Here is a 20,875-nt window from a genome sequence, read left to right on the forward strand (position 1 = left end):
AATACTTTTGGCAATATAGTGTATATATATATATATATATATATATATATGTATATATATATATATAAATTTAACATCTGAAGTAACATATTTAACATGGTATTTTGAACAGGTTATTGCAAATTGCAAAGGGTATTAAAGAAGATCTAAAATCTCTCCTGAGAATGGTCTTATGAAACAAAAGTGTAACTTTTTGGCCACGCGTACAATCAATATATATGTTTGATTTTGCCACAATAGCAACACTGAGTATCACAAAAACAGCAGCATACCCACAGTGCACCGTGGTGCTGCCACCTTCATACTGTTGTGTAACTTTTCTTTAGATTGGACTAGAATTTTTGTGAAGGTGGATAAAGTTATGAACTGTCAAGTTTCTGTTAAGGAGCTGAAGATAAAAAAATTGGTTTTGTTTCTCAGTTTTAATACAAGCCAATAAACACAACTGGATAAAAAAAAAAAACAATGACTTCCCAAGAAGAGAATGAATGTTTTTCAAATGACCTGGACAGAATTCAAACTAAATCTAAGTGGCTGTCACTACACAAGAGATTTGGAGAACTTTTGCACTGAACAACAGGATTAGATATAAAGGTGCAACAAAATTTTTATTGATGGGTGTATGCGCTTCATCTATAAAGAACCATTAACGTCTTTTCAGAAATCTGGTTTCATACGCCTTTTTTAACACATGTATCTTTGTTAAAAATTCCCTGGAGCTTTATTTCATAGTAAGATGTAAGCAAACTGTGTGTTGTCCCTGTTGCATGTGAGTTGTGGAGCTGTTTCTTTTAGGCCATCTAACTGAGAGTAGGGAAGCGCTAAAAACAGTGTGTGACTGAGTGAAAGCAGACGAGGGTCAAGCACTGGCCCCTCTGATAAGGAAAATGAAATTCCTTTCTGTTTTATCTTGTTGGAAAACAGCCCTAATGAAAGTATGTGAGATAGCATGGGGCAGATCGCACCTCAAGCAGGCCGGGATGACATGCATGATGACAAGAGCAAATCTTTCACTCATTTGAAAAAGAAGCATCTGTTCCCCACGCTAAACTATATATACCTAAACAGCTGATTAAATCACAATCATTATCTTGTTAAAGTAGGAATGTTCAATGTGTGATTCCAAAACTTTGGAAATACCTTAAATGTCCTCCCAACTTGTGATAATATAATTTTCTGTGCTCCAGAACCATTTTTTAAAGCTCAAATATTTGGCTCAATTAAAGTAAACATGTCACTCCTTCTCAGCAAGAGTGCATCAGAGCAGAGCGTGAATGTCTGTAATTTCTTCTGCTGTTTCAAGCCGCAAGGCCCCTCCCCATCTCTCACTCCCACTTCTGTCATCTTGCAGAAGAAGTGGGGAAAGTCATTAGCCACAAAAGGGGAGGAGAGAGCAAGTGGTTGCTATAGCCATGAAAGTCAGGGCTGAGCTCCACGCCACTGAGAGCTGGTGAGAGGCCACCATCAGGGAGTATCTGCACGGGGAGGACAATGCATTTTCAGCTCATTAAGCTTTATAAACAAATGGCTTACTGTTGAAGATGCTAGATGTCATGGATGAGGGCTGAAAGACTTTGGGAAGTAGGTCAATGATTGTTTTCATATTTCTCAAAATGTCTTATGATTTCTGTTGAAGAATCTAGGAGAGAAAACTGTACTTATCTTTGGTTCATATAATGTTGTATTCTTGGGAAAAAAAAATTTAAACTGTACCTCAATTAATTTATTTCCTTTAAAGGATCAATAAATCCAGATGGGCTTTTGAAGGGGCTTTAACTGGACTTCATTAAGATGAGCTTAAAGACGACAACTAGCGGCTAAAGAACAGGATCTGAGTACAGACTGAGTAAGATGGGCAACGCCATCCGAGGAGTCATCGCCTTCATTCCCTCTGAACGCTGCCAGCGCTACCTGGTAGGAGACCTGAAGGAGATGCCGCTGGACCGGACCCTGGACCTGAGCAGTCATCAGCTGCGGCGGCTTCCTGTCTCTGTCTGCATCTTTGATGAGCTGGTGAAGCTTTACCTGAGTGACAATAACCTCAGAAGCCTGCCTGATGAACTGCAGGGCCTCAGAAAGCTGCAGCTTCTTGCCCTGGACTTTAACTGCTTTGAGGAGCTCCCTGCAGCAATCTGCAGGTTGCAGCAGCTCACTATACTTTACCTTGGCAACAACAGGCTGCACCGTCTTCCCAAAGAACTAAGACAACTCAAGGAACTGAATACTCTGTGGTTGGAGACGAATTGCTTCACTGTTTTTCCAAAGGTAGTTTGTGAGCTCAAAAACCTTAAGACGCTGCATCTTGGATATAATCAGATACGTAGTTTGCCAAAAGATCTGAGGCGTTTGGAGGAACTGAGAAGTATCTGGCTTGCCGGGAACTTGCTGACAGAGTTCCCACCAGAGCTGCTCCAAATGCACTCACTGGCCGTCATTGATGTGGATCGGAATAAAATACGACAGTTCCCGAACCTGTCTCACATGCAGGGCCTGAAGCTGGTCATTTATGACCACAACCCCTGTGTCAACGCCCCAACGGTGGGCGAGGGTGTGAGAAGAGTGGGCCGCTGGGCTGACAATTCAGATGACGAGCAGGAAGATGAAGGAGCCAAAGTAAGGAGTGAGGATACAACTGAGGGGGTAGAGGTGCATTCGGAGGAAAAGCAAAACAACGTAGAGCAAGAAAATGACGTTCAGCTGTGACTGGGCCTGAATATCAGGAAATTTTAGTGGAGTCCTTAAAGCAGAATGTCAGAGGAGGAACAGTCTGTTTGATCCATATATAGTTAGGCTGATTGCTCTAGGCTAGGCCAAATAGATAATCATAATTTCAGAGTTGTAAAAGGTTTGTATGCCTGTTTGTGGCCACTTTTTTAGTAAAAAGAGATTGTCTTCCACTTTGGTTTTAAAGCCATCAATGATGCAAATCACTTGCTTCCCAAAACAGAAATGTGCTCTTTTGGATTCAGATCTAAGGACTGTGGAGGGCAGTGGAGTACAAAAAACATATTACATTTGAAATAAAAAATGTAGATTATTTGAGGTTTCTGAGATCTTGCATAATGGCGATGGACACATCTATGAAAAGATGGATCTAATGTGTCAAACTGTTGAATTTTAAAATGGACCATTTTTAGACAGTTTCAGTTTTTGCTGTCTTCAGCTGCTGTAGCCCATCAGCTTCATGGTCCAATGTGTTTATTATTTCAATATGATGACAAGGGGTTATATTACTACTGTTATATATATATTTTTTTGTTATATTGAACTAGTCTCAATTCTCGACTCTGAATTCAAATCGGTTATTTTTATTCTTGATATTTTCTTTTTCTCAGGCCATTTTCTGTAAACCCCAGAGATCACTGTGCATAAAAATCCTATTAGATCAACAGTTTCTGAAACAACCCTGCCAGGTTGGGTGTCAGGTAACTCACCTTTCTGTGAACTTTAACAACCTCTGATGGTTCGGTTATGTTCAGAAAATTAAATTGCATAGCTAATTAAGTGGCTAGTGAGTGCACATTTTTAGCTCAAATTAAATTTATGGTTTTAGCGATCAAGTTTGACCTATTTTATCTTACAGTTGCAAAACAGTATTTCAAATCATTTTTAAAGGTGTTTTTAAAGATTATTTTTAGGCACTAGAGGCCTTTTTTTTTTTTTTTTCAAGAGTATGGAGACAGGAAAGTGGGTTAGAAGAGAGGGGAGAGACATTCTGCAAAGGTCAGCAGGACCGGGACTCGAACCTGCGACAGCCGTTTAAAGGTGTTCTTAACTACAAGTTGTTTTTTACAAATTTCTGTGAACATATGCGGCATTGAAATCCATAATTTCTATTAATGTAATATAGCTGGCCCATTTACTTACCAATAGTTAAATGACAAGTCTATTGTTGGGTCGGGGGGGTTAACTCAGAGATTTAAAAAATGGGTTTTAATTCTAAAATAGCTTCTGCACCTTCCGAGGCTAAAAAAAGTCTTTAATACTAGTGATGGATGGTCTGAGTAACAGGGCGCAGTCATTATCCAGATGAATGCATAATTCATTTGATAAATTGGAACTGTGGTTTCGAATAAAGGTCACTAATGGGGCTTAATATCCTTATCCGAAGCTTATGGTTTGAAAGAGCCAATAAATGCATGTTTGTACATCCTTAAGTTACCAGGAAATGTTGTCTAAATGGAAATAAAGGCCACTTCACAGTAAAGGATTTGATACATCTGAGGCTTGCTTTTAACGAAGCCAACAAGAACACACATAAAAGGGCTGTGAATAATATATTCATCCAGGAATGTAATTGTTCCCATAGAACTGGAAGAGTTTGGCCAGCATTGTTTCCCCATCAGAAATAAAAACATTGCAAAGCTGCTTTCTGTGATTCATTTGGGTCGACGTGTCTGACATTAAATTGTGTGTGTTGATAAAAGATAAATATTGAGGAGGAGGGGGGATATTTTCTCACTGCACTATAAGTGGCATATAACTGTCTAAATTGAACCACAAAATGCAGAAATTATTTTCAAAATTCACATTTCAGTCATCAAATCATAAATTGGGGTATTCCACCCATTTTATAAAGATAACACAACACAGTATAAAAAGACACTGACAGAGCATCTTAGGTTCAACACAAAAATGAGGTCATCGGTACATATATATATATATATATATTTATTTTGCTCGTTCAAACACATAAATAACAGCTTCACATAGTTTGAAAAATCTAACATATCTATGAATATCTTTGGTAGAAATATCCAGGGAACACAGAGCAACCATAAAAACAAAATCCCAAACTCCTCTGCAAAAGCAGGTTAAATACTAAAAAGGCTGAGCCGCACAATCCCTACATAGCTTTTAGCAAGTGCATCAACTTCAAAGCCGTAACTTCACTTTCCCCTGTTGTATTCTTACATACATCTTAACAACCCCATCTAAAATGATCTGAGTTGGTTGCTGATAAAAAAAAAAAAAAAAAAAGTAGAAAAAAAGGATGTCCTGACTCTAGAGTTTTATATAGACATGTAACAGGAATGAACACTGAACTCACCAATTACACTGAGACAGAACCCGGCTTTGTAATACCAGACAAAAAGGTCAAAATTGCTTCCCTCAGGCTGGACCAATGTTTTTCATGGAAAACTTGGTGACATCAAAGATGCTTTCTGTTGAGCAAATTTTCCAAATCAAATTGCCTTGAAAGAGCTTGTTGAGAAAAAATCACATGTATTTAATCATTTTTTTTCAGCAGCATGGCATTTACTTTAAATAGTCTCAGAGTAATTTCATGATAAAACTTTTAATAATGTCTTTAGGTATGATTTTTGAAAAAAACAAAACAACAAAAGTAGTATCCACTAATTGAACAGCAGTGGGAAAGGGGAGTATTTTTATTGATGGGGATCCACAGATTAAATAGTAGAAATGCATTTCCCCCTCGGTCTTTAAATGCACCATTTTTAAATGAATGGAACCACAGACAGCTTGTATTCAGATGCACGTCTCTGTGTTTGGTAAAACAAAACAAAAAACAACAGAGAAATGTTCCTTCAAGCTTAAATCTTTCTATGTTTTATCTTCTATGTGTTATAGTACTTAGTAAACAAAATTGATCAAAGTCTGCTTTGAGGATCTAAACGTCAGTAGCAACTGGAAAATCAGTAATGGCCAGTAAAAGCCTGATCAGTGGTTCTCCTGCAGAGATGAAACACAAGCAGGTTGAGTAACATAAAAAGGGCGTGTCAGACAACCGATGGACATGCCAGAACTCGAATGTAACGCCTTCTGAACTGGGATGCTTAAATGCCACAAACATATGACTTGTAACAGTGCTGCAGCAAAAGAAGTCAACAGAGGTCCGACTGAAATTAAGACAAAACTATTGGATCAAGTGCAGACTGAAGCAATACATGTCATGTATTCTGCTTGAGTTCTATCAAGCTGTAGGTTCACTTTAGTCTACATCTAAATCTACATTTGGCCATTCAAAGTGCTAAACAGTGTTTGCTATATTATGCTTCAGAGACTCATCCAAGGTCCAGGTCTGTGGCGAATGGCTGTCTCTCCAGGCAGAGACCGAGGGCTGCCATCCAGCACGTCTGACCCGTCAGTTTCCCCAGGTCCCTCAGAGTCATGAGACTCTGCATCTGCTGTATGTGTAGCTTCAGCCCCAGAGGCATCTGGGATTACAGAGAGGGTCTTTGACGAAGACTCTGCTACGGCACCATTCTCCTGGGTATCAAACGTCCCATTGATGGAGCCAATAACAGCAGGAGAGCTAAGTTCTTTCTGTGAATTTTCCCTTTCCATGCGCTTTCGTGCCTCTTCCCTCCTCTTCTGGATCCGTGTGTTGTCTCCCAACATGACCTTGACTCTGACCTGTTCTGGAGGCCAGAGCCCACCCCACATTACCTGCAGGTATCCAAACAACGCTATGACGCTGAGGAAGGCGAAGTTGGTGGCCACTCCGATCACTGCAGACGTCAGGGGGAAGTTGTACAAAACATATCTTATACCAGTGAAGTAAGCGTGGATGCGGAGCTGAGCTGAGTAGATCTGAACCCGTCTGGACTGGATCTCAATGACTGCGCCCACTGTGGGCTGATAGGCGTTTGTCTTGTAATCAGGATAGAGCTCCACTTCTATGAGTTGCTTCTGCTCCGTCATCCCAGCCAGGAGGAGAGGGGAGAAAAACAAAGTGCTCAGGGTTTGCAGAAGGCTGGAGCGATAATGCAGCATGGTTGATCGTCCTACTGATGACACAGTCATCCCACCTTTGGTATAACAGGACATCTTGATCATGAACATACCCAGATTTTCGTTAACTGGAGACTCCGGCATCTCCAACTCCAAAGACACCCTGTAAGGCTGGCCGTTGGCCATCACCTGGTCCCTCTCATTCTTCATGAAGGATATGTTGGCTGTGGGGAAGGAGCACAGACCTGATCCCGCTGCATCACAATCAGAGGTATAGTAGAAGTGCACGGGAGTGGAGAAGCTCACAGTGGGCATGTAGGAGTAGTAGAAGCTCCCATAGAGAAATATGGACACCCACAGCAGCAGAGATAGGGTGCAGAAAAGAATGGCGGCCTGGAAAAGCGTTCGTCGGGCTTTGTGAAAAGTCACAGCAGCCACATCCTGCAGCCAGTGGAGGAGCGGCCCAATCGCTGCTCCCATCGTGACCGTTTGAACTGCGGATCCTCCTCGGTGCTCCGTGGACTGCTGCCTTTGCGGTGAATCGTTAGGATCTTGCATTAGTGGGTGGCTCCAAATCCAAACAGCAATTCCTTATTTTCACACCCCATGACGAAGCTCCTTCGCTAGCAAGCTTAGCTAGCAAGCTTCAAACTCGTAACCAGACTGAAACATGTTATGTCTACGCTGAGAAACACGACATAACAAATGATCGTTTAGCAAAATCCATTAGAATTATGCTCCCGCTGCTGTTATGCGCTTCAGCAACTTCCTTCTTCGTCTTCTTCTTGAATTTTTTATGGCGGTTGGCAAAAACGTTAGGTGAGCATTACCGCCACCAACTGGTAAGGAGTGTCACAAGCAACTTTTTTTTACATTTTTTTAAAATTGAAAATAAAGATTATCAATGACAATCTCAAACAATACGTCAATAATGAACATTACAAGAAAAAAAAAAAAAAAAAAGCTCACAACTCCTATTAATAGCAGTCGAAATGTAAGGTTAGAACAAGGGAAAAAAATAAGGGAAAAAAACGAATAATTAAGTTTTTACAAAGAGGGGACTAACTGAAACTCTTCCAATAAATCAGACAATTTATTTGCTTTAAGGTTCTGCATCTTTTTCAGACATCGCAGAGAATGAGAGGGAGCATTTTGCATAATATGCATTTATGGAAATAATATTTGGTTATAATCATCAAAGTATTAACTAAGAATTCCATCTTTTTTTTTCATTGATATATTAACCAAACTGTATTATTTGTAAGGAATTAAAGTCCACGTTTATAGATCTAGAAGATAAAAAGAGCTGAAGTTGATCCCATAGGTTTCTTACTTCTTTACATTCATAAAACAAATGGTTAGTAGTTTCCGATTGAGTTGTACAAAAACCTCAATTACCAACATTGAATTTCCCTTTGAAAAGCTAGTTTATTCAAGTATACTAAAAGTGCACTAATTTCATACTTAAAATCAGGCAGTGCACTTAGAGTTTACTTATTCTAAACTATATTTTATATGTTTAACAATAGTATAGTCAAGTTTACTTGACTATACTATTGTTTACTTTATTGTTTACTAAAGTATACTTTAGTAAACTTAAAAATGTCCCAATTTAGTTCGAAGAAGTATTACTTCAAGTACAATAAAAGTAATTGTTCGGGTATACTTTCTAAACTTATACTTATACTTAAGTATTCTTAATAGAATTTGCTTTAAGTATACTACTTTTTGCTAAGGGTTAAATCTCTCTCTTAAGTACTCATTTGAAGGATATATGTAATTTATTATTTTAAATTGTAATTCTTTATATTTAGGAGGAATTGGGAATTTCAAATAATTTGTCCTCATTTTGGTTATCATAGATTTGTTGAAATGTAAGAAAAATTTACGTTTTGCTCGACCAGGTACATATTATGTATAGAATATTGATTCAAGAACCTATCAGTGCATTTATTGTCTCTAATATCCACATGCTCCATTTGAAGCTTATGGAGTCTTGGAATAGAGAAATTATATCTGCTGTTTTTAACTAACATAAGAAGAACATTTGGTATACTATGTAAAACTTTATTGTAAGTTGTTAAAGAACAATCAGTTCCATGAAGCCTGTTAAAATCCTCCAAACTTAAAATATCCCCATTACCATCCATTGAGTGAGAAATTACCAGATTTGTTTATTCCACCAATCTTTTATAAATATAGATCTTCTACCACATAGAATGACTCTGTTGTTCCACAGTGGGACATTATGAGGGCTGAAGTGCTTGAAAATTAACTTCTACTGTAGCACAACCTTTTGATTGACATTTGAGAGTTGTCATAAGCAACCTAGCTTTCCGGTGTCATTTTACTGTTCAAATAAAGTTATAAAAAAAAAAAACAACAACAACAAAAAAAACGTAGCTTTCCGTCATAGATATCCATAATAAAGGCCTTTATTATGGATATCTATGGCTTTCCGTTAGGAGGATGACTCGATGACCCGGAAGTTAATGCTACAAACGGATGTGCTTCTTTCTTTGTGTCGGCCCTGAGTCGAAGCAGTTCAGCTCTTATTGGCGTTGCCGAAAAAAAATAATTTCTAATTCACGGACACAAAAAAAATGGGGAAGAAAACTCGCATCACAGGAGGAGCCGTTGGCCGGAGAACGATCTTACAACTGTCTCCACCAGGACATCGCCTCGGAAATACTGGAGAGAGGGAAGAGGCGCCGTCTGGCTCTGATGGTACTTTTTTTTTAGCATGTTAGCATATTAGCACGTCAACTGAAGTCTGACGAAAAAAAAAATGCTGCGCGCACATTAGAGCAGTATATTAGTTAAACCTAATGAATTTCTTAATGACATTCGACGTTAAAACGTAAAGACTTGACATCAGCTATGCTTTAAAGCGTAAAATTTTAAGATTTATTTACAGGATACTATGCTAAGCTAGGCTAAAGTAGTGGCTAAAGTAGCTGGCTCAGATTTATTGACAGGCCACTTGCACCTTAAGCTTAGAAAATTTTAATTTGAAGTAAACGATTTGGTATCAATAACGTATAATTTTAATATTATTATTATTATTATGAAAAAGACATAGTCGATATCACGATCTCGATTAGCTGTTAGCTATCCAGCATATCAGCCAGTCTGTTTTGGTTAACGTTGGTTACAAGATTGACTTATTTGCGTCTTCCGTGCAGATGACCAAGACGGTGATGGAAACAGATTTGTTAAACACATACCTGTGAAGGCACCGACCGTAAAAGCCACAGGTGAGTTAACTTGTTTTAACCTGACTGATGTGCCCGTTTGTTTTTCAGAAATCAGCGGTTGATCTTATTGTGTTTTTCCTTTTGCTCCTTATAATGTTCCTTTCCTCAATTGCACTGTTTTAGATTCAGTGTTTCCGATTACTGAACACCTTAATTGTTATGCTAAAAAAGTAAAAAAATAAATAAATAGAAGTAAATGATGGTGATTCCTGTGGTGGATCTAATTTTTCTCATTTAAGTTTGCAGTACTAATTTTGATTCCACTGCTGCTTCATTAATCCCATGGGATTACAGCTACTTTATCTGATTATGGCTTTATTGTGATTTCATTAAAATTATAAAATGGCCACATAAAAAAATGTATGTATTATTGTTCTGAAGGAAATAATGCACGCTGTTTGTGAATTTAAAAAGGTGATATGAACTTATTACATAAGGCAGTGATTATGGTACACTGTAGTGATGTTTTCCACACCTTGGCTGTCTTGTTTTTCTCCACCAGAATGATATTCCTAAAAACCCAATTCACATTTCCTAAGCAATAAGGGGGGGAAAAAAGCTAGACTTCAGTGAAATACAACAGGTCAGAGGGGCACTGGAAACGATCTACCTCCCTGAGCATTTCACTTCCCAAAAGAATGTAGCATTTTTTAAAATGGTATTTTAGAAAGTGGTCATTTTTTTTCAAATGTTGTTTTCGCTACCAATGAACATGTTTTGACATGATTGAGCTTTTAGTTGTGTGAAACTAGCAGATCTCAATCTAACTTTTAGAGCTGTTGGTCTGCTGTGTGCTTTGTAATGCAGTGAAACGTTATATTTTTCGTTCTTGTATAGAGGGTTTGTCGTTGCTTGGAGCCTATGAAGACAGTGACGAAGAAGATGCAAACCGTTCAGCAGCAACTTCTCAGCACAACCAGTCAACAGATATTGACAGTACCCTGGCCAATTTTATGGCCGTGAGTATATCATTAACATGAATACAGATTGGATTTTCTTTTTTTTATATATAATTTAATGAGTTGTTAGTTTTTGTTCAACTATAGCTTTCCATTAAAAAAAAATATAGTAATTGTGTCTCCCATTTTGATCCAGATATCTGTTTTCTCCGAAACCCCTCACCTTATCATTTCTCCCTCTTCAGGAAATTGATGCCATCACAACTCAGCCAAGTACAGATGATGCAGCAGCTCCTGCCTCGGCTTCAAATGCAGCTCCACCTCGACCTAAGGTCAAAGCTCAGCAGCCATCTGCAGAGGATGGCCATGATCAACAGAGCTCAGAGTTTGAGTACAATACGCAGTGCTCCCTAGCCGGAGGTAACTATATTTGCTGTTTTGATAATTTGATCGAGATTAACTTAATGATCCCCATTGATCAATTGGTTTTACAGCCAGTAAACAACAGCAAACATAAAACTGAAACTCCACAAAACTAACCATGATATTCTTGATGCACCCAGAATAACAATCTCTAATCATTGAGGCCACACTGGCAGGGACATATTAACACTCAGAACTTTTTCTATCCTGCTGATGGTAACAGGCTAGGTTAAATAGTTTTTAAAAACCTCTATAGCCTCTTTCACACATTTGGCTCCCTCCCCATTTGCAAAAAAACTAGGTCTAACCCCTAGCTAGCAGACTACATGGTCTCTGTGCCCCCACAGCTGCGTTTCTGGTGACACCATCATTAACGTTGATGCTGTCACCAGTGTGACAGAAATCAGCTGGGTCGGCTACCTGCCGGTATCTGTAAAAAGTGTACAACTAGGGGTAGAAAAAAAAATAGGTATAAATGAACAAAATGTGGGTATCAGAGTTACAGCATAATTTAAACCTATTTATATTTTTCTCATGTATTAATTCTTCATCTTACAAAACAAATTGATTAAAGAATATCCAATTAACAGTAATTTTTTAAGCAACAAGGCAAACCACCTTCCCTCGGCTAATTTACAGCTGTTAATCTGAGTGCAGCGTGCACTGGTTGTGAGGCAATGTCCTTAACTGCCTCTGTTATTATAAACGGCTGTGTGTACACTTTGTGATCACTCGTTGGGTCACTCTTTTTTATTTACGGTCAGTGCAATCCCGGCTGGCTTTTAAATGGTGATATTTGCACGTAAAGGGCTGGTTATACTCCCCGTAGCAGTGTGTCGCAGTGAGCTTGATGCATACATTTTTGATTCATGCTCAAGAGAATAAGGAACTAGCTGTGGGTCTAGAAACGGCAGAGGCGGTGGAGTGGGAGTGAGTTTGTCCGACAACGGAGGGACATGAGGGGCAAAAAAGAGAGGGGATCCAGGTGGGAAAAGGGTCCCAGTGTTCTTACGCACCTCGCTATTCTAGCTACTCAAACTTCACGAGTCGTTTTCCGCAATTGCGGTCACACAAACAAAAAAAGCTGGCCTCCGGTCTGCGGCACCTACAGTTTGGGAGAGGTACAGCAGAGTTTCTGCGGAGGGGGCTGGGACGTCTTTTTGTTCACTGCGACACCTACTCAGACTTACTAGTTTCGAGGTATAAATCAGCCTTAACGGGTCGGGTCTTAACTCAACTCTACGGGTGCGGACGGATACAGCTTTGAAAAGTCAGACCTGTGCAGGACTCTGGTGTTTATTGCTTTGCTCTATTATTTGTCTGAATCCCTCATACCAGTGCTTTGCCATGTTTATTGAATGTAAACAGACCTGTTCCCAATGCCAATAAAAGGCAATTGTTCCTGGGTGTAAACAGGTTTTTCAGCCAGAGCGAAAGGGATATGTTTTCCAAGATGCTATTGTATGTAGAGACCATCTTCTAATTAGTTATTCTAAAAGGAATTGTTTAGATGCAGTAGAAAACCTCACCTAGCTATTCTGCAACCATATTGATAACCAACTTTTAAATAGTTATATCAGTTATTTCAAACAAATTCAAGATTTGAATCCTTGTGTTCCAGTGGGGGTGGAGATGGGAGACTGGCAGGAAGTTTGGGATGAGAACTCCGGCTGTTATTACTACTGGAACACTCTGACTAACGAAGTGTCCTGGGTGCTGCCGCACTATTTGGCTGATCAGGTGCAAAGTCTGGAACATTATACAAACAGGTAAAACTGAAAGGAAAAATAATTCCTTACGGATTATCAACAGCACGTTTCTCTTTGACCGATGATGCTTGGATTTAAAGTTTGTGATTTTTATTAAATTATTTTTTTTCTGTAGCACCAGTGTAAACGGGAATGGCACAGTCCATCCTAATTATTACACAGAAGAAAAAGCTGCTACTGCTGTAGCTTCAACAACTTCCAAAGAAGCCAAAGTGAAGGCAAGTAACATCTTTAGTTTTTGTTCTATAATATTCTTTTCATGTTTGTAACCATGTTTATTTTACAGGAGATTGTAGAGAGTGTTGTAGCCCTGACGAGTGTAGAGGAGGAGCGTCAGGGAGTTGCTGCCTCTCTCCTTGGTCCATTGATTCCTTCTGAAGTGAAAGAAGCAGAGGAAAAATGGAGGAAAAAGCTGCTGAAGGGTTTGGATGAGACTGAGAACAGTTTGGATTCTGACGGAGAAGGTGCTAGGCCTGCAGGATCTCCCTCTATACCCCTTCTGGACCCAGATCCAGGTCCTCCAGTGCAGAAAGATGCTTCCAATAAGAAACTATCAGGGGACCAGTCGGATGAGGAGGAGGCAGAAGAGGACACAATGGAACTGGAGCTGGCACTAGAAAGGAAGAAGGTAAGATTTAGCAAAGCTTTGCAGATATAATTTTAAATTTAAAGCTGCCCTTTACTTTCAGACTTGAACTTTTTTAGTTTAAGAACAAGATGCCAGGAGTTGTCACGTTTTTCAGAGTGTTGTCAGGAGTCTGCACATAAATAACCCACCAGAGTTAACCTTCAGAGCTGATTTTGTTGTTGTTCTTCCTATAAGAAGCAGAAACGAAGCCTGTCTTTGAGTTTTTGTACTTCTAAATATTCCAGTTCTGTTGTCTTGAAGTTGCCCTGTCTATTTTTGTCACTCTCATTTGCATCAAAGCAGCTGAAAATCTTTCAAGACTGAATTTAAACTAAAGCAACAAAGAGTGATATTTAAACATAGTGTTCAAGATGCTGTGATTATAAAAAATTTTTTTTTTTACCCTTTTCTTTAGGCAGAGCTCCGGGCACTGGAAGAGGGTGATGGTAGCGCAGGGGGCTCAAGTCCGATGTCTGAAGCTAGCCAAGATGGCGCCGGATCCCGCGTGCCTCTGCTGAAGAAGAACCGCTGGAAAACTGTCTTTCCAAGTGTTGCCAGCCCCGATTCCAACAGTAGAAGTTCGGACTTTGTTGAAAACACAGAAACAAGTAAGTTATTTTGTGAAGTTATTTTATTTTCATTATACTTTTGAAAAATCCTAATGGTAACTTTTTAAAATTTTTTTTAGCACTTCCTAAATCTTCAGAAAGTGTTGCAGATGGAGAAGTAAAGGAAACAGACATTTCAGAGGAGGCCGATGTTTCAAAACTTTGCAACAAAGAGGAGGTGGAGACTCCTGAGCTAAAGGTGTGTTTAACATTATTACCATTGTCATATTGAAATATAATTGTTGATCTGTATCAATGTTGTTTAATTTGTCATAAATGTAGTTTCAGATCGGGGAACTGGCCAACACCTTAACTAGCAAGATGGAGTTCCTGGGGATAAACAAAAAGACGATTTCAAACTTTCATCTGCTTCTGCTCCAAACTGAGGTGAGAGGTGGTTCATGTTCTCGCTCTCAGCTGCTCCCATCTGGCTGTGCCTCTAAAATATTTAACACTTCTTCTCGTCTCATTTCATACAAGCATCTGGCAGATTTTAATATTTAAAATTCTCATGATAATTTATCAAAAGGTGTGCTTCTGTGGAAACTTACTGTAATTGCTCCTTTCTTGTGGCTCTTCTGTTCTTAAATCCTCATTTTTCATCTGATAGTTTACCTGTTGTTTTCTGATAATAAAGGCTTTTTTTCTCCTGTTCATTTTCCCTTTAGACACGAATTGCTGATTGGAGGGAAGGTGCTCTCAACGGGGCCTATCTACGACGCAAGCTGCAGGAAGCTGCTGAACACATAAAATATTATGAACTTAACGCGACCCCTAAAGGCTGGTCCTGCCACTGGGACAGGTACGCGCTCCTTACCTTTAACATCTATAACCTCCCTCGTCCCCCTGAAAAACTTAGGCTGTCACCACAGCCTCCTGCTCTCTGCCGAGGTTTGCAGACTTTGTAACATGACTTGGGGAGAAACTTAATCCTGTCCGAGTGGATTCTCAGAAATAGACTTCAGGTTTCTGTGGTACAAACCTTCAGGGGGCATCCGTTCTGAGCCAGCCTGCTTCATATTAAATAGACTTACCACAGAGAGGACTCCATGTCCCTGTTGCTGACTGTTTAGCCCGATTATGGGTCCATTCGGTGAAACATTTGGGAGTGGTGTATATTAGGAGGGTTGGTTCCGTGGGGAAGCTTTGAACTTTACAGGGCTGCAACTCCTATGATGCAAAGCTGACAAAGTGAGGCCCGGGAAGCGACGAGTGTCATGCATCAAACAAAGTGTGAAGATGGAACATTGACGGGAATCCAGAAGGTCAGACCAACTCTATTTTATCTGTCTTCCTGTTTGTTTTTTTTCTTTTAATATATATCATTTTGTATTCTTAATGTAAAATGAATGGAGAGTGTGATTTAAGTTGGCTGAACATGATAATGGTGTTTCCTCCCTGGTTTCTTCCTGAATCTGGGAGGGAATGGTTGTCTAATATGGAATACATGTGACAACCATGATGTGAGCTGCCACTTTCAGGACCTTAAGATGATTTGTTTTGCATTACTTATTCTTTAAAGCAAGGTGGGTCCCCTATCCACACCTATATAATGACATTATAATTGGGCGCTTTTCCTGGATGGCAGACATTGCTGTCCATACAAACATTCCTGTTCCTCTTCTCTACTTCTTTGCCCCAGTGTTACAGGTTGATGTTGCCGCTCTGGAGGTTTTAAGGACAGTGATTGAGACTCTTGTTTTTTTATGTCTGTTGTTCCATTCTTTAGAGAGCACAGGAGGTATTTCTATGTGAGAGATCGGACTGGTGCCTCCCAGTGGGAGTTCCCAACAGAGGAGGATAAGGAGGGGGACCCGGTAGACGCTCCAAGTACACAGACTCTCAGCCAAGAGGAGATCAAAACATCTGGATCAGCTGGTGGGGCTACAGGTCAGTCTGATAGCACGATATCTTCACCCGTAGACTTTTCCTTCCCTGTTAGGCACCAAAAGAACATAAACCTTTGTAAAGTTTAACTGAGACCTGGCTGAAACAGGTCTAAACACAAGCAAATCTCTCCAGCATTATCTTCCCTCCATTGATTGACTGTAGATTTGGGCTGTTATGAAGTCCTGACAGAATAAAAACCTTAAGCAAAAATATCACAGTCTCTCTGTAAGATGATTGCATTTGGAAATGCCTGAATTAAAGAATAGAAAGCTTGCTGATTGTGGGCTGATCTTTAGGATAATCACTATAGTTGTTAACTTAAATTGTCAGAAGAAACTTTTTATTTTTTAATTTTTTATTAAAGGTGCCAAGATTTCTTGCTCCACACATTTATACTTCATACTTATGATTTTTGTTACCTAAGACCATTAAGCTATACTAACAGTGTTATTATGCTAAAGGATGACTGTGTTTGCGCTGCTTTAATACTTAAGATAAATCAGTGTATGATGGACAACAGCTGTCCTTTCATTTGTTGATGTAATCTATCGTGATGGGAGTTTTTGTTTTAGATCCTAAAGTTTAGGGTTTGGAAATTGATACGATTTTCACAATTCCGAATCCCTTATGGATTCAGTGAAACGATTTGATTCTCTTATCGATTCTGTGAAACAATAAACTTGGTAAGTGCATGGTGACATTCGTCTACCTTCGCCTGGGACATTCTATTTCTGCCTGCCTCGGCAAAAACAGAAGGCGGTGAACGGTAGCTGCCAGCCTCTGAGCCAGCCAGGCTACCCGTCTACTTGCAGTCATCTAAATCTAATGGAGAAGGCATCCGTTTAATGAAAAAGCATTACTGGACAATTTCAGGAAATAAACTGATCCCCCTGATTTAAATAAACGAGCATCGCCTTTCTCTCGCTCCCTGAACTATGCAAATAAGGTTTAATTTAATTAAAGTAGAGGTAGGAAACTGGTTTAATTTCCTAAATGGCATAAGATTTACTAGGAACCACTTTAAGCACAGCCAGTGATATAAAACTAGCTACTTACCACCATAGTTGCCTTCCATGCTGGTCGTAACTTTAGCTTCTGCCTGGAAGGCATCAAAAACATGGCATTCCTTAAAATGTATGCCTTGATGTGTGCGCAGGTGTTTCTGCATGTTGGATGTATATCCTCCCGCAGATATAATTGCCACTTTACATACCAACTTTCGATCAGTTTACCCGTTGGGACTTATTTTTAAAATGTATTTGCTTTTCTAGACTTGGGCCTGGTCACGTCGTACTTGGTTACTGAAGGCTGTGTGCGTAAAAAAAACGCGACATAACTTGCGTAGAAACGTGACGCAAGTCGTGCTGCCCAGCGCTAGGCTCTGGTGCTGCCTGGAACGTTAAGCGAGCTGCCAAACGGTGTCATGGAATTGGAACACACAGAACCGGTTCTTAACAGGAACTGGTTTTTGATTCCTTCCTTACTCAAGTTGTGTTTGTGTTTTATCTATAAATTTATTTTAACAAAGTAGTTAGTGAAATCACAAAAATCAATGCTTGTATGCAAAAAGCACAGCTATGGTGGGATTTGGGTGACTGACTGGACCGGAACGGCGGCCGGGGACAGGGCGTTCAAACCCGAGCCGGTGACTGTATTCCCCCACCAAACTGCAGGCACCAGGATAATAAAAGCGAACATGTTTTGATGGCAGATTTTGTCATTTTAAGTTAATTTAGGCGTTAATAAACTGTTTCATAGGTGTGATTATAGCGGTCTGCATCATCAGTGCTGCCTGTCTCCCTGCCAGCTCCGTGCGATGTGCCGCTTCAGCTGCTCTAGACACAGACAGCAGGCATGTACATGTGTTTTTGAAGTCGTGGTTTCGGGGGTTGGTCTGAAGGGAGAGGCATTGTTGTGCATGTTCGGAAATATAGCTTGCTGGAACCGTTTTTCCAAGATCACCTACTGCACCTTTAAGTATTTCCATTTAGCATACCTCGGTTTCACGGTGCAGCGTTACACCCAGTCTTGAGCCAAACATGGGAGGAAAATACTCCTTTTTCAGCCATCATGCAACCTGTAGAATAAGCAGCTACGGGGAGCAACGGGGGGAGGTTTGGGATGCTACACCTGAAGGATCTAAGCACTTTCTCTCTGACAAGATTAAGATATTAAAAAATACTGTAGGAAAGGCTATACAGACAACTTTAGTGAGACTGAAACTGTGACTTTTTTCCTACAGTGGGATAGCGTGAAAAGGCTCAGTCCTATATGCCTGTCTGGATTAGATAAGATTTCAATGGTCTCACTCTACATCTCTAATTTGAGTTTTGCAAGTCTTCTCAGTTGCAGCACCAAGACTCTTGAATCAACTCTCTGGATCTATGTTCAAACCCATTTTTAAATCAACTTAAAATCTAGGACTTCTCTTTTTCTATTCAATAGCACCTGTTTCTGAATTTTTTTCCCCCTTTAAATTATTTGAGTTCTTGAGTGTCAGGGCTCTTTTAGATTTTTTTTTTAGGTTTATCTTGTTTTAAAGCACTGTGCCGCACTTTAGCCAAATGGGCATCTTTTTATACAAGGGGTGACTTCATGATTAGATATGCTGCTTTAAATAAAAACTGTGAAGTCTCCATCTAATTTGAACAGCCACTTATTTCTATTTTTTCTTTGTGTTTTGTTTTTTTGTCAGACTCTTCTTCTGCTGCTCCGCCCCCACCTCCTCAGCCCAGTTCATCTTCCTTCTGGTCACCATCCCAGCCACCGCTTCCCAACAGCCCACCTCCACCCTCCAACGACCCCCCGCCCCCTCCTCTACCTCCAGAGTCACCACCACCCCCTCCCCCACCACCCGACAGCGATGGTGAGATCATGGAGGTGGAGATGGATGTGGATGATGAGGACGAGGAGCCCCCAGCTCCTGGAACGGAGGAGGATGGCAGCGGGAGGTCTGGCTCTGCCAACATGAAGGTGAAGGAGAAATCCGTTTAAATGATCAACTGATCTACATTTGATTTGTTGCTGCCCGTTGCCCTATTCTTTCTCTATGACCCAGATTGTAGAGTCGACTGCTGCTTTTGGAAAAGGTCAGAAACGGAAAGCTGTTCAGGGGAATAAAACCGTTACTATTGGAAGCAGTCCCATTCTTTACACCCAGGCGCCTGTCACTGCAGGTAAACAAGGTTCTTAACCTCCACAGACTAGAAACCCAAATATTTTCAATTTTTATTTGAACACTTATTATGATTTAATCTAATTTATAGTTATAGTGTAAATATTCCAGTGTAATCATTTCAGAAGTTTGAGAACATTCTTAAAGGTTTTCTTTTGATTCCGCTTTAACCTAAAAGTTGTCTTTTTCTGCAGCGCCTCTAATTCCAGCAGCCGCCTACTGGGGCATCCCTGCTGTGGCTGCCCCTCTGATCCCCTGTGAACCTCCAGCCCCTCCTGTTCCAGTGGTACCTCCTCAGCCACCGCTGCCTCCATCGCAGCCAGCTTTTGAACCAGCTGCAACCAAAACTTTACCTGTTGAGAAAGTCAAGAAAGTGAAAAAGGATAAGGTTGGTATTTTCCTGCATCCATATATTTAGCCGTCCCTGTTATCATGATTTTCTCCTCGTCCGTTTTGCTTATTTAACTGGTCCTCCCTTTATCTGCCCACCCATCAGATTATCCATTTATCTATCTGCCCACTCATACATTTTTTCCTTGACAGAAAATTTGTCAATTTCAAAATTGTAAATTAATCTTGTATAGCCATAGGAATAATCCTCTAAAAGCTTGTCACTTAGTTTTATTCTTTTTCTTACTTTCTTCCACAGTCAAAGAAGAGTAAGACAAAGATGCCGTCACTGGTTAAGAAGTGGCAGAGCATCCAGAAGGAGCTGGATGAGGAAGAGAAGAGTAGCTCCAGCGATGAAGACCGAGATCTGCTCAACAAGAAAAGCATTGAGGAGTGGAAACAACAGCAGCTCATGACGTATGTTTCTCATTCTCAGCTGATGTTCTAATTTGTTTTTCCTCTGCTGCTTACTTGATGTTAAAATATTTGTTTCAATTTCTAGGGGAAAAGCCTCAAAAAATGCCAACTTTGAAGCACTACCAGAGGACTGGAGGGACCGCTTGAAAAAACGGAAGCTGACGAACAGCACGTAGCGCCTTCCGGCTCCCTTCACGTTGTAAATCCGCTCCTACCTACACCATCGTCCCTCTGAAGAGATGGAGATTTGCTTACCGACCAGTGGACTTTCTTAACTGTTCTATCTTCATATCAGACACATGTTAAAGTCCTTATATGGCAGGCCATTCTCATGAGGGACGATTCATTGTCCTGTTTTTCTTTTGTATGAGATCTGTAAATGTGCCAATTGTGCTCACATAATAAGTTCATTTTATACATACCCAGTTTGGATGTCAACCACAGTTTTAGGCAGAGTTGTCTATTTTTAGGAGTGTTTTTACATCTATGTATATAAAGGGGGAAGGAATGGGCCAGTTTGATGGAACGGGGAGGGATTGTCACTGGGCTTGTACATTTTGTAAAAAGTTATTAAAAGTTTTCAAAGCTAATGATGTTTACTTTTATATTTTTATATACAGAGGAGGGTAGTAAGTATTTACATACACTCAGTTACATTTACCTTTTAGAAAAAATATACTTTTTGAAGTAGTTGTATTACTATACACTTCACTTTTAGTGTTT

General features: G+C 40.0%; 3 protein-coding genes across 3 annotated transcripts; 2 read left to right on the forward strand and 1 right to left on the reverse strand.

Annotated features, from left to right (window-relative positions):
• Positions 1–1,419: 1,419 nt before the first annotated feature.
• Positions 1,420–4,360, forward strand: lrrc10 (leucine rich repeat containing 10). The gene is made up of 2 exons (XM_015382278.1): positions 1,420–1,581; positions 1,739–4,360. The coding sequence occupies exon 2, from the start codon at positions 1,852–1,854 to the stop codon at positions 2,701–2,703; it is 852 nt and encodes a 283-aa protein (XP_015237764.1). The 5' UTR covers positions 1,420–1,581; positions 1,739–1,851; the 3' UTR covers positions 2,704–4,360.
• Positions 4,361–4,680: 320 nt separating this feature from the next.
• Positions 4,681–7,512, reverse strand: LOC107089458 (seipin-like). Its single transcript, XM_015382263.1, has one exon. The coding sequence runs from the start codon at positions 7,252–7,254 to the stop codon at positions 6,019–6,021; it is 1,236 nt and encodes a 411-aa protein (XP_015237749.1). The 5' UTR covers positions 7,255–7,512; the 3' UTR covers positions 4,681–6,018.
• Positions 7,513–9,190: 1,678 nt separating this feature from the next.
• On the forward strand, positions 9,191–20,745 carry fnbp4 (formin binding protein 4). The gene is made up of 17 exons (XM_015382300.1): positions 9,191–9,423; positions 9,882–9,953; positions 10,791–10,912; positions 11,098–11,272; positions 12,897–13,044; positions 13,160–13,262; positions 13,331–13,672; positions 14,088–14,280; positions 14,361–14,479; positions 14,563–14,667; positions 14,949–15,082; positions 16,010–16,170; positions 18,866–19,143; positions 19,229–19,346; positions 19,540–19,733; positions 19,995–20,152; positions 20,238–20,745. The coding sequence occupies exons 1-17, from the start codon at positions 9,300–9,302 to the stop codon at positions 20,326–20,328; spliced, it is 2,637 nt and encodes an 878-aa protein (XP_015237786.1). The 5' UTR covers positions 9,191–9,299; the 3' UTR covers positions 20,329–20,745.
• Positions 20,746–20,875: the final 130 nt, after the last annotated feature.

This window comes from Cyprinodon variegatus, unplaced genomic scaffold, assembly GCF_000732505.1.
Source record: "Cyprinodon variegatus isolate N-32 unplaced genomic scaffold, C_variegatus-1.0 Scaffold254, whole genome shotgun sequence".
NCBI lineage: Eukaryota > Metazoa > Chordata > Actinopteri > Cyprinodontiformes > Cyprinodontidae > Cyprinodon > Cyprinodon variegatus.